This window comes from Drosophila innubila, assembly GCF_004354385.1.
Source record: "Drosophila innubila isolate TH190305 chromosome 2L unlocalized genomic scaffold, UK_Dinn_1.0 4_B_2L, whole genome shotgun sequence".
In the NCBI taxonomy this organism is placed as follows: domain Eukaryota; kingdom Metazoa; phylum Arthropoda; class Insecta; order Diptera; family Drosophilidae; genus Drosophila; species Drosophila innubila.
Window position 1 is genome coordinate 7,416,245 of NW_022995372.1, and position 13,176 is coordinate 7,429,420.

General features: G+C 35.7%; 2 protein-coding genes across 8 annotated transcripts in view; both read right to left on the reverse strand.

The window, feature by feature from the left end:
• Nucleotides 1-1,244: 1,244 nt before the first annotated feature.
• On the reverse strand, nucleotides 1,245-4,790 carry LOC117780091 (polycystic kidney disease 2-like 2 protein). Of its 2 annotated transcripts, none has more exons than XM_034616492.1 (8): nucleotides 4,191-4,790; nucleotides 2,976-3,720; nucleotides 2,689-2,920; nucleotides 2,407-2,589; nucleotides 2,107-2,349; nucleotides 1,784-2,043; nucleotides 1,672-1,725; nucleotides 1,245-1,407 (listed from the first exon to the last, which is right to left on the reverse strand). In XM_034616492.1, the coding sequence occupies exons 1-8, from the start codon at nucleotides 4,759-4,761 to the stop codon at nucleotides 1,302-1,304; spliced, it is 2,394 nt and encodes a 797-aa protein (XP_034472383.1). In that variant the 5' UTR covers nucleotides 4,762-4,790; the 3' UTR covers nucleotides 1,245-1,301. The 2 variants fall into 2 exon arrangements, with proteins under 2 accessions (XP_034472383.1, XP_034472382.1); XM_034616491.1 differs by having other exon boundaries at nucleotides 2,407-2,634.
• Nucleotides 4,791-6,307: 1,517 nt separating this feature from the next.
• The window catches only part of LOC117782060 (CUGBP Elav-like family member 2), a 59,880-nt gene continuing 53,011 nt past the window's right edge, over nucleotides 6,308-13,176 (reverse strand). For 4 of the 6 annotated variants that reach the window (XM_034618983.1, XM_034618982.1, XM_034618987.1 and 1 more), the window contains 3 exons: nucleotides 10,821-11,426; nucleotides 7,108-7,263; nucleotides 6,308-7,032 (listed from right to left, as the gene is read on the reverse strand). In XM_034618983.1, the coding sequence (XP_034474874.1) occupies nucleotides 6,761-7,032; nucleotides 7,108-7,263; nucleotides 10,821-11,426 (1,034 nt within the window). In that variant the 3' untranslated portion in view covers nucleotides 6,308-6,760. Of the gene's footprint in view, nucleotides 7,033-7,107; nucleotides 7,264-10,820; nucleotides 11,427-13,176 lie in introns of those variants that run through there. The other 2 variants (XM_034618984.1, XM_034618986.1) reach the window with 2 other exon arrangements.

A 13,176-nucleotide genomic window follows, 5' to 3' on the forward strand; every position in this document is an offset into this window, starting at 1 on the left:
AGTTCATCCATGGATTATCATTAAGTATTATGTTCATCCGCTTATGGATCAATCTTCCTATTTTTATAGATCCTCATATCTTTTTATTGTCATTGTTGTTAGACCGCTCTCAGCATACCTGCATGTGTGAATGGGTGTAACGTAAATTAGGGTATCTCTTAGCACAACATCACTTATTATGTGCATGCACTTGTGTATTGCATACAAGTAATTATGACGAACCGCTTTTCTCCTTTGTTCAACTCGTTATCCTGTAGCAATTGGCGCCATTTAAAAGGCAAATGGTGGCCTGCAACTACTGCTTCAGCTGCTCTGCGTCTGTACCTGTCTGCTATAGCACTCGACAAGCTCTTTGTATTTACAATGCCATCGCTTTTGTTTTTGCCTTTTCAATGCAACTTTTCAATATGTATTAACAATTGCGGTACGAATTTATTATATAAAATCAAAGACTACTTTTATATTATAAGCACTATTTATTTCAGTTAATTTAACAGTAACAATATCGTTTGCGGTAAATTCCAAAAAATATATTTAGGAAAAGCATACCTTCCAGTATTGTCCTTTTGGTACACAAAACAATTAACCATTTTTTTTTTACAATAGAATTCATTTTAAATTTATTTTAAATTTTAGATTTTATTTGATCAGAATATCATAGTTTTTGCTTCTTTTGTTTTCCATCATAATTATGAAACTGTTTTACAAATTTCACAAATGTTAATTGCAAATTTCATAGTCGCTGTTGCTTTCAACAGTTACTAATGCTTGCCACACACGTGCCACAACCGCAACACAGCGGTTCTTTAGTCCAGGTTCCACTCGCAGTTACTAAATGATGTGCTCGGGCAGACCAAAAACACCCACCCACACACCCACACACACACACACATGCCCTTTGGCAACAGGACACCAGCTCCGAGGAAGCGTATAACTAAATATATAACTAAACACATAGTTTAATTCGTTGGCAACGCTTTGTTGACGGCAATGTTCGCTTTGGTTCATGTTTTTAACTCTGTTACGCCGCTGTGGACAAGGCTAATAGCATGAGGGAGAAGGAAGGAATGACGAGAGACCGGCAGGGAACGGATTTGGCAGAGATTAGCGCCAGATTCTTGCGGTTGCTTTGTTTTTCAGTGTTGTGGGCGAGTTAAACTTAATTAACTTTCACTTATTCGATTGTTTGCCTTGGTGAAACGATGCTGGTTAAGTTTACAACTGAAAAATCACAATGGCATCTCCTTGCAACGCTTAACATTTTATTTCAACAAATGGAACAATAGTTAAATAGTTTTGTTCTATTTGCGCTTCCTAATTTCTCTCTCCACGCGCTTCAAGACGACATCCATATTGGTAACGAGTTGTTCCAAAATTTCCTCCAGCAATGACACACGATTGGTCAGACTAAAAACGATGTAAATTGTTAAAAGAGCTACAGTTTTTAATAATCGGAACAATGATATTTATCATGTTTAAAATTGTTCTAGACTTTGCTACAATCTGACTAACGGGCAGGTCTACATCGACTCGTTTGTTAATGCGGATCAGGAATATATATAGTTTATACGATCGGACAAACACAAATAAATGGCTATAGGCTTGTTCCCTCTGGGTACTAAGCCTTAAAGCTCCTTAAAGCTTCCTCTGTCATAATAACAGAAAACCTACCGATACATATCCTTGTTATTGACTTCATTTGGAACATCCTCAAAGTAGTGACCCCTAAAGTAAAGTATTTATCTTAATTATTTAAAAATACCTTTATGCCAATAATATTTACTCAGATTCAGTCATATTCCGGCGTAATTGAATTTTGGACGTTTCCTGGCGAACGGCAGCAGTTGGATCGTCAGTGAATTCTTGTTTCTCCGGTTCGGGATTAATAGTATCGCGATTTCGACGCCTTCGTCCACAGTGAGATATAAAATAGAACAAAGCAGCCAATTTCTTATAGACATAACTGCCAAGTTGGCTACGACCTTGGGTTATTTCACTTTTAACCGTGTTGTATGTCTCCATAATAATGGCCAAGAACATATTCTAAATCAAGGGGAGTTTTTTTTTTAGGGGCCTAAAGCCATTCTAAATGAATGCTAAATTTACCAATAGAATGAAGAAGACCAAGAGAATGTAGGTTAAGAAGTAGATGGGCCCAAGAACACGATTTGCCTGCTCAATTAGATTATATTGAAAGTCGCCAAGAATCATGCGCATCATGGTCAATATGGAGGTGATAAAGTTACGAAAATCTGGATGCTTTGTACCAAATAGCAATAGACCCAGTTGGGCATAGGCTAAGAATACAATGCCAAACATAAGACTAAAACCAGCCAAGTCCTTGGAGCACTGAAATTAAAATTGGGGAATAAGGAAAAGAACGATGTCAATATTTAACAAACTTACGCGTTTTAAAGTTGTTGTAAATTGTACGAGAGTCTTATTGAAACTGATAAACTTAAAGATTTTAATCCAGACAAGAAACGCTAAAATTGCCATCATATCCACGTAAACGGTGTTCAGTAAGCAGAGCGTATCTAAACTTTGATATTCCTCTCCGACTTTCGCCTGACTAATCAAAGTCTTTACCTTTAATGTATGCCATATATTATACAACAATGCCAGATAACAGAACTGTTGGGTTTCATATGGATTATTAAATAAGATTTGATATTTTCATAGTTTTACCACTAAAATGATGGAGTCGAGTATATTTAAAAGACTACGAAAATATTTCTTAAAGCCTGATTTTCGTATTTCGTGAATCTCATTTATGTTATAGTATATGACCATAATATACCAGAAAATATAGACAACTGACATAAAGAGACTTTTATCTGTTATAAATGAAAAATGTTTTACTGTCTGTAGATGGCTCTGTGGCAAAACCCCTCCTGTAGGTGGAATTTCCGCAATCAATCTTGAGGATGGTTTCATTTAATTAAACGTTGGAGAAAATTAGATAATGCACTTACTTGGCGCTCTGGAAAATATCTGTATTTTCATTGTAAAGATTAAATTCGACAAGACATAGACGTGATCCACGATCCAACCAATGATTCATTTTTAGATCATTGATTATTTTCAGGTTTTTGTCTCTGTCATAGGTCAAATTAACGGTATAGCCACCGGTGGTGTATGAATTAAGAACGGTCCAAATTGGTGTCGAGTCCAATTCTTTCATTGTCCGAAACGCGGCTCCGCCATGCTCGGGTTTTATTTCTTCCGCTCCCGCGGAATACGAGTCATAGCATGTGTTGAAATAACGTATGAACGCATCATTCACAAAGCAAGTATCCTTCATAACACGTATTTGTCGAAGACGAGGCGGTCCAAGCAAAAGATTCTCATGCAAAAAGATACGACCGTCAAGATGGGTTCGATTTGCGCTAAAAGCTCGAAAGTCGGGTAGATCATCATCTTCTTCGGTTGCATCGTGACGTCTTTTTCGTTTCTTACGACTCTTAGTAGTGTCTCCCGGTGATGCCGTCGTTATCTCATCGTCGTCTACATGCGACCCATCGTAACTGACGGTCGACATGTCGCCATGCAGTGTAACCAGAAAATTATAAATCAAAAAATCCCACCAATCCGGCACTGTGATTAACTTCTCAAAAGACACGGTCACTGACGGTGCTACAACCAATTCACGTGTGGTAAACAGCTTCTTCATGGTATCGTTGAAATAAAACATGTATGAATGTCGTACCGATAGAGTAACTGTGGGTTAAGGCGCGTGTTAGCATTGAGACATTTAGACCAGTTCACGAGCATATATTTAGTGAACATTTTATTTATCGCTAACGGTGTCATTGATAGCGCTACATTTAGTTGACACTGAAATGACACAGTTTGTCCACTAAGAGTAATAAATGGAAATTTGTTTCATCCATATGAATGTTCTATTTTGGGTTTCAATATTCCGGAAACATATTCTGATGTCCTTCGGAAAAAAAGGGGCAAAGAATTAGGAATGGCTAGCTCTTATGATGAAAGTGCTTAACGTTTTTACTGAATTTCCAAACCTTTCATGAACAGTCTTCCAATCCTACTATTTTTACTGGATCTATACAAAGGTTGGTGTGATCAACTCAGTATGAAGACCTTAACAAGAAGCACGTTCTCTGTCTTAATGGACGGTAGTGCACGAACGACACACCATCGAACAATTTTAATATATATATACTCACCCATTGAAGTTAGTAAAAGGAATGCGATAAAGACCGCAAATTCCATTAGAGCATCGCGTACTTCTTCATCGGTTGTATATGAAATGCCCGATGTTTTTATCCTGGCTGTCGGACTGTTTCGGTGAAGAGTGGGTCTGCGACGCCAACTGCTTTGTTGACTTGATTCATCCGGGTTATCCACTGTCGGCGATTTCCTTCTGTTTAAAAACTTGAGAAGCTTATCCGATCGTGTTGGAGGACTTGTCGGGGTTTCTTGATTCGAATCGAGTGGTTGGGCCTCTTCTTTCTCAGGCAGCTTAACGTGAACGCGACGTGAGACTTTTAGCGTTTGAGAGTCCCGGGTTGAGGTCGACGGCGCCTCATCATCGGTGACATCTTCTCGTGTCTTTTTTGGCACAGCCATACGTAAAACATTTGTCTTTTTAACACCAACCGGCAGTGGCAATCGTACCGATCGAGGTTGTATGGGCGGTGCCGATTGACGTGAATCAGATCCGGGACGTTGAGGCGGCGGCGGACGTCCAGGTTTTTTGCGATAATGCGATGGTGCAGGTTGATCATCATCAGACATTTTTATTTTGTTAATTTATTTTCTTCTTATTTTTCTTATTTATTATATTTCCAGATTATGCTTCTTGCTTTACAGATTCGAATAGACTAAAGCTGCTTTGACAGCGTCCACGTTTCGGAATAGTTTGAGCAATGCTTACTTTGTCTTGGCTATTAAGTAGAATTCGAAAAGAATCTAAGTAAAATACTCGATTCAATAATTTTGCAGTTGTTGGATTGAACAAATAATAAATAAAATAAAAGCGTGAAATGCTGATTAAGACTTTGTGTACATTATAGGGTTTAAGACGTGACCTTCTGCTCCGTATATACATTGTCACAAAATTATAATACTTCAGTACCCTCTGGGTGCCGAGTTTAAAAATGGCGATGCATCCACACATCTGCACAGCATCTGCATCCTTTTCGTACATCCTGGGTCATACATATGCATATTTCATACGTTAACGCCAACATTTGAATTGTAGCAGCTAACGGAGAGGAGGGAATTGAAACTGCAGGCAGTTTTTGATTTATGGTCCTCGAGTTGGCCAGCTCATCCGACTCCTTTTGGCTATCAGCGCCAGTTGAGTTGTCAGAGCATATAAAAAATGCATACACAATAGCATAAATGTGATATGACCCTCAACAAACTGCTTACAATGGCTGCCGTCCTTCAGCTTTCTTCTACGTTCCCACCAAAATTGCACATTCAAATGAGATATTCTATGCAAATTTAAAAGTGCATTCAAATATTTTTAGATAAACATTCTTCTTTTTTCGCATTATGCTGTATGCAAATTTATTTATCAATATTGAATGATCGACTGATTGATTGAAATTAAGCACATACTCTCTAGTACTTAAGAACTTACTTGAATGCAATGAAATAGACTTAAAAAAAAGGAAGGATCCAAACCATATAAAATATTTAACTAACTATTTATCTAATATGCTAAGAATACTTTTTGATCCAACAATGAATCCAATAAAAATACATTTAAAATAATTGTTCATAATATTTATTTATTTATTTGAAAATATGAATTCTTTGCCTTTATGTTTAAAATGTTTATAAAGAATACATTTAAAATACTCACTAAAAAGCTCTGAAAAGTCTAGATCATTTAATTTTTTTAACTATGTGTTAATTGTTTTCTTTTTGTTTTAAATGGGAATTAATTTTTAAATTAAGTTTAAGTACACTTCTTGAAACGATTTGCATCATAACCAAATAGTTTATAACTATTTATATTTAATAATATTATGCCGCTGTATGGATGATGTAAGAAATCAATAATTGGGTTTCTTATGAAAAACGATACCAATGAAATATCTGTGCAAAATTAACAAAGCTAGATGCTAGTTCTTCGATAAGATTAGGTTTTCCCGTAAAACTGTGGTAGTTTTAGCTGACTTTTCCAAGCATTTTCTTAATTATTTGCTTGCTCAGAACGGAATTTCGAATGTTTTGTGCCGTAAACTACATGAACAATATTATATATTTTTGTTTATCTTAAATATTAGCACTAAAAGCTTTACATTAATTTGCTAAATTGTTTTTAGTGTTTTTTGATTTCTCATTCCATTTATTTTTTGTGTTTGCTTAACTATTTGGCTTTGAAAATACTTTGGCGCCACAACGCAGTTTCAGTTTAAACATTTCTACTTTTTAAAATTTTTTAATATAATTTATTTAATTTTGTTTGCCGACCACTTGAATAAATGAAAATTATGCACTAGAAATTGTTCAGCAAAAGTGATTACAACAAGGATGCAACTTTTAAGCTACTTCTTTGGTTGGATTTTTTTGTATTATTTTTGTTGTTGTTGTTGCATTTTGTGCACGATTAGAACAACCCATTACGCCCTCGTCTTTTGCTAATTTGGTGTGTGCTTAACATTAGTTACATTTTGTAATTGGTCCTTTGGTTTCAAAGTTTTTGCTTAAAAGGCACAATGTTTATCTATTAACTATTTCTATCTGTCTGATTGTGTGTGTCTCCCGTTTTTGCCATGCTTTAGTACGGCTTGGCCGCATCCTTGGAACGTTTCAATTGCACCTTCAAGCGCTTTGTGCCTATCTGAAATCCATGCATCGCCTGAATGGCGGCATTCGCTGAATGCGGATTATCATAGGAGACGAAGCCAAAGCATTTCGATAGATTGGTCTGTTTATCGATAAACACCTTGGCCGATAACACATTGCCGAAGGGCAAAAATGTCGATGCGAGATCGGTGTCAATGAATTCCTGAGGTAGATGATAGATAAACAGATTGCTGCCATCGGGGCCTGCAAAATAAAATGAGGCAGGTTACTTTATATATGTGCCTAAAAGTATGCAATAATATTTTGCACCAGACCTACCCTCAATTTGTTTACCTGCCACGCCTGCGGCGGCTGCTTGCAACGCGGTGGCATTTAACGGTTGAGCGGCTCCGTAAGCGGCTGCTGCTGCTGTGGCTCCATTGGTCAATCCACTCAGAGCGGTGGTTCCATACGGATCTGCGGCACTAGCGGGCCCTAAAAAGTTCAGTTACATTAAAAAAAAAAATAGTCAATAGTAACGTCTTAAATTTTAAATGTTCTTTCTTGCACAAGTTAATAGTTGTTGTTGCTTTTTTCATATAATACAAGTTACACGGCATACACAGAGACAAAGACAGCAACAGAAATTGGGTGCCAGCTACTACACCCACAACACACACAGATATTTGGGAACAATAAACGCGCCAGGTCGCTGAGTTGAGTTAACGCATATGGGAAAAATACATTATTTTTTTGAACTTCTCTCTCTTTTGTTTTGGTTTTCGCTTGGTTTTTGTTTCGTGTTTTTTGTTTGTTTGCCTGTTGGCCTTACATTATTAAATTTTATATCCTTTTGTGCATCATAAAAAATTTGTTAGCCTTTGTTACAACGACGCCTGCCTGTTTTTTTTTAATTGAGCTTCGGCTTTTCCAGCTCGTTCTGAGGGGCCCTCTGACATTTATTTTGCACAAAGCAGGAATTTTTTTAATCTACTAAAAATTTATTACGTTTTCTCACGTTTTCTTTTGTTATTTACATTTGTGTAACTAACACAATAATAACAAAACAAAAAAAAAAGAAACTATGTTACGCAATGAAAGTTTTGCATTTCATGCAATTTTGTCTGCACTCGACGTATGAGAAAAAGTCAACATCAACAAAAAGAAGATATAATTGTGAACACATTTTTTGTTGTTTAAGTTGGGCGCACAATATAGATAAAAATTAATTTTAAATAGCCGCGTGGCATCAATGGCAATTGTCAAGCGAAAATTAAAATAAATCTTATTCAATCTTTGCTTATAGAGGGCTTAAATACTTACTTAATAGTTTCATTTAGCTATATAAAACTACAAATTTTTTATTATTAATCAGTTCTCACCTTACTAACTTTTAAATATGCAACTGTGAACCATAAATCGGTTTTGATGAGAATGGATTGAAAATATTTTGATTAGAAACTTGAAATTTTTTCAAAAGTATATCAATACCTATTATCATCCTTTATAGCTAGCGGCTGTATATTCATCACTGCTTATTCCTTGTTTTTGTTTTCAATATCCTTGCTGAAGGTAATATAATTTTGCCAGGACTTATAAAAAGTTAACTATTTCATTTAGTTGCCATAGAAACGATCAGTCGAAATTCAAAAACAGGGCTATAGTTTTAATTTATAATGTGTAACGTTTATAAGGGAAAGTTTTTTATATATAAATACACAATGAGGTTTTCTTAGCATTCTACTTTTTATTAAATCAATAGTATTGCATGGGATTGTTTTTTTTGTTCTTTTTAAAGATATGCTTTAAAGTAATCATTAAATTATACAACTACTTTATTTGTTACGGTATCAAATCTGCATCACCCTATCAATAATTCTTTCCATTGGTTTTTTTTTGTTTTTATTATTATTGTATCTTTTTTTCAACACACAATCAACGAAAATTCATGTAGTATTTGTTTTGTGTTTGTCTGTATGGCATTGATTTGATTTTGTGCTGTTTGTTTTTATTTGGATTTTGTTGTGGCAACATTGTAAAAATGGTTTCACGGTTTTCGTTATAGTTGTTGAATAAAAATTTTTATTGACAGTGTGTGGGGTAAATAAAACTATGAAAATATTGCCAGAGGGCAACACCAACAAGATATGACTACATGTGTTTTTAATTAACAATAGGCTGTAACCGTGGAATGGGTGCCATGGGGGTGCTAGGGGGATGGGGGCTATCAAAGTAACTGAATTAGAAGGAAATTGCTTAGGTACTGTGTCATAGAAGTAATGTTGAAATTTATATGTTTTAATTTAATTTTAATTTATATTTTTATATTAAATGTTTATATTTAACTTAATTTTGTTCGTTACAAAATTGGATATCAGAAATTTATGGGCTAGAATATGCTTTCGTCACTAGACTTTTACCTAGTGTAGAGGTTTTTTTTTGTGTGGTATCAGAAGTTTTTGCAATTTACTTTGCTTTTGACATTGTAACTTTATCATTTGTCAAATTTTTTAAAATTCGATAAAGATGTTATGTGTAAATTTTTCAAAAATCGCCAAAATGTAAGCTAAAAAACCTTATTTCACCTGTAAAATGTTACTTGAGTACTTTAAGAGGTACGCCTAAAAGCCCTCAATCACACCTTTCCAATGATATATAGGCATATCTGTGACTTCTATGGCTTGGAAACTGTTGTTAAATTAAGTTGCAGAATTATTTTTGATATATTTTGTTATAAATTTGTTATTTCTTTAAAAAACATTTGGTATATTTCTTGTGAATTTTTGGTATTTTCTGGTAATTTATGTGCAAATCACTGCGGACGGCAGTTCGCGTTAGTGACGAAAGCAGCACGAAGGGTGCGAAAGGCGACTAACTATATATACAGCTAAGTTGGAAAATTTGCTGCGATTGTCCGATCAGATCGAGTTATATACCGATCGAAAGGTTTAGTCCTAACTTACAAAATGGCATACTAAAACTTTTTCTAACCAACCTGGGTCATGAGATACGGGGGTGTAAGTGGGAGGGGAAAAATTTAGATGATTGCAGCTAATGGGGCTGTTGGGGCCTTTTGGTAAAATTTTTTATTCAATCACCCTCAATCACCCAAATCCCATAACTGGTTCAAAAGATAAATTAATTTGAAAATTTTAGTGGACTTCTCAAAATGAAATGAAAAGTCAGTTTGTTTGTCTGTTTGTCTGTTTGTCTGTTTGCATCAAAGCGCTAAAGAAGCTTAAATGTAATGATGGGGATTTGTTCCTTTTCGAAAATCTAGAAATGTTTGTTCTACGACTTTTTGAAAAAACCGCTAGTTTAGCGGGAAAACGCTAAATCCCGCTAAAATTGAACAACAGTTTCCAAACCATAAAAGCTACCGATATGTTCTATATATCATTGGAAAGGTGTGATTGAGGGCTTTTATGCTTACCTTTAAACTAAAAATTTTAAATAAAAATATAAATTAATAAAAAAAAACGAAAATTGGCATTCGGCACTGCGCAAAAAGTATTTTTTATGAACAAAGAAGCACACCCTTTTTGCTCACAGTGCACAATGCCAATTTTCGCCTTTTTTTTTATTAATTTATATTTTTATTTAACATTTTTAGATTAAACTGAATTTTGTTCGTCACATATTTGGATATCAGAAATTTTGGGGCTAGTAATTGCTTTCGTCACTAGACTTTTACCTCGTGTAGAGGTTTTTTTGTGGGATATGTAGTTTCTAAAAGTTGAGCAGGCGTTTGTTATATAGGGATATATTTTGTGTAGACTCAGCGATTAGTTTTTAGTATTTAGTAGTATTTATTTTGTTTTTGCAGGGCATGGCGCATGCAGGCAGATTTTTTATTTGAAAAAAAAAATGGGTGTGTATTTGGGTGCAGCTTTAAGGTATGCTATGCTATACCATAAAATGTAATGTTACTTTTAGTACACAAGAAAATGGCAGACAATTAGAATTAATTACAGAGGAACACATACACACATTCACACCCGCTACAGTTAGACACACACACATACGTACATAAATACATGGCAACTACTTACAAAGAGCGCTCAACGTGAGCTGTTGACTGGCTGCTGGAGGCGGTGGCGGTGCCACGCCCATGAGCTGAGCCAAATTCAACGAATGATGCGCATGCGTGACGAGCTGTCCAGCATTTGTGGCATAGTTGTGAGCTGTGAGCTGACGTTGTTGGCTGTTGTTGTTGGCGTTTGCGTTGGCGTTGGCATTGTTGTTGTTGATACTATTGATGTTGTTGATGTTGCTGTGGATGTTGCTGCTGTTGCTGCTGTTGTGGTGCTGTTGGTGGTGCTGACGTTGGCTGTGACTTAGGCTGCTGCTGTGCTGTGAATTGCTTAGCAGTGTTACCAGATTCTGCATAGACATGGGTGCACTGGCGAGCAGTCCAGTGCCAGGAGCATGCCCGGTGGCAGTGAGGCCGCCGCTGTAGACGGATGTGGTTGCGGATGATGGGGCGACGCCAAGTGGGATAGATGGTGGTGGTGCTGTCCCGGCGACAGCGGCTGCTGCTGCTGCTGCTGCAGCGCTGGCAGCCGATAAAGATGCTGCTGCTGTGTTGCCGGCAGCGCCGGATGATGGGCCGTGTTGGCTGTGGTGGGCACTGTTATCCGGTGGGTGGAAATTTAGTCCTGATTTCATTTTTCCATATTTTTTTTTTTTTTGTATTGTTTTTTTTTTTTGTACAGTTTTGAGTTTTGGTTTATGGTTGTAAGGTTTTGGTTGAGTTGGTTGATTGATTTGATTGATTGATTGATTTGTTTTTTACATGACCACAGAGTCAATCATAGACATACCAAAAAATGTTCAACGAATATTTATATATAAAAAACATAGAAGAAAACACACACCCAATTGGATTATTTACATTTACAAGAAATTAAAAATTAATTTTGTTTGTTTTTTTTGTTTCATGTAAATTTATGTAAATATTTATAACATACAAATCATAACAAAAATAAACATAAAAGAGCAAACAAAAAATGAAAATAAAATAAAAATATAAAATGCCAAATGTGTGATAAATAAAATAAAAAGAAATAAAAATTCAAACATTTTGAACAAATTAAAAGTTTTTTTTAAATTTAAAATGTTGTAATAATGTAGAACAAAATAATAATATAAATAATAATAATAATAGAATTAAATAAAATATATAATTATAAATAATTAAAACATTAAAATGCGTAGACATATAAATTCAATTTCGAATGCAGTTAGACATATAATAACAAATATAATCAAATTAAATTCATTTAAATAAAAGGCGCTAAAAGCCAACTCGAAATGAAAGGCGTGGCTGGCATTCAATTAATTAAGGGCTGTTGTTGTTGCTGTTGCACTTGTATTATGAAAATGGATTGTTAACTATATTAAATTAATTTGCAAGCAGCTACACAAAACGAGAAGACACTCCTGAACATAAACAAATAGAGTTGAATAAGAGTACAGTGGAGCATAGAACAGAGCGACATATAAAATGCCAGGCATTGTGTTTAATATTTATATATGTGTGTACACATCTGTGTTTTTGTGTATGAGTGTGTGTGTGTGTGTGTGTGTATGGCATGCCTACGAATAGATGAGCACATACAACATTAAGTTTCTGCTTCTATATATTTATTATTATTTTTTGTACAATTTCTACTTTGAATGAGCTGCAAGTTAACTGCAAGAAAAGCCATTATTTCAACTGAATATATCAAATGGGATTTATACTGGAGACACTCCGCCCCCTCCCTAGGGCTTTGTCGGCATAATAAAACTTTAAGTACGCTCACCTGCGGCCAGGTAAATTCACCTTTCATATTTTTTTCATCTCCAACATTTTATCTCTTTCTATGTGCCCTGTCTTGGTCTTGTGCTTGCACTTGTTTACATGTCCTGGGGCTATTGGGTATTAGAAGGACCCTCTTGCAATTTTTGTATTCTTCTCTTCTTATGGTTTACACGACCTGCCTCTTTGATGCAGTACGACCTCAGGGCTTTGGCATGGCTTATAAAAATTGCAGGCCAAAAAATGCCAGACCTGTGGCACACATGTGTGTGGAAGTTGCATGCAACAAGCACACACAAAGACATTTTGTCGAAATGTTTCGCATACTGCAGGTTGCAGGCCTGTCAAACAATTTAAGCTATTTAATAATTAGCGAGTGCTATGCCCAACTTGCAACATGTTTGCTAAAGCTGCAAAATTCTCCACTCTCAACATTTAACGCAAATTGGTTAAATCAGCAGCGTTTACAGGTCGCACACTTAACGGTTTTTAGTGCGCTCACCATAAATGGCACGTCCCATACATTTGCTGACCATCATCAGGGGTCCAAGTCCATAAGGGGGGAGTCCAAGTTTGACTACGATTCTCAGAAACTCATTCGGACT

Excerpts from the sequence above, each read along its gene's own strand:
- LOC117780091 (XM_034616491.1), bottom strand. The coding sequence starts at position 4,761 with ATGTCTGATGATGATCAACCTGCACCATCGCATTATCGCAAAAAACCT. Across the intron at positions 3,721-4,190 it reads CCTTTTACTAACTTCAATGG|TTACTCTATCGGTACGACAT; the intron begins GTGAGTATATAT and ends CTTAACCCACAG. Across the intron at positions 1,408-1,671 it reads AATAACAAGGATATGTATCG|TCTGACCAATCGTGTGTCAT; the intron begins GTAGGTTTTCTG and ends CATCGTTTTTAG.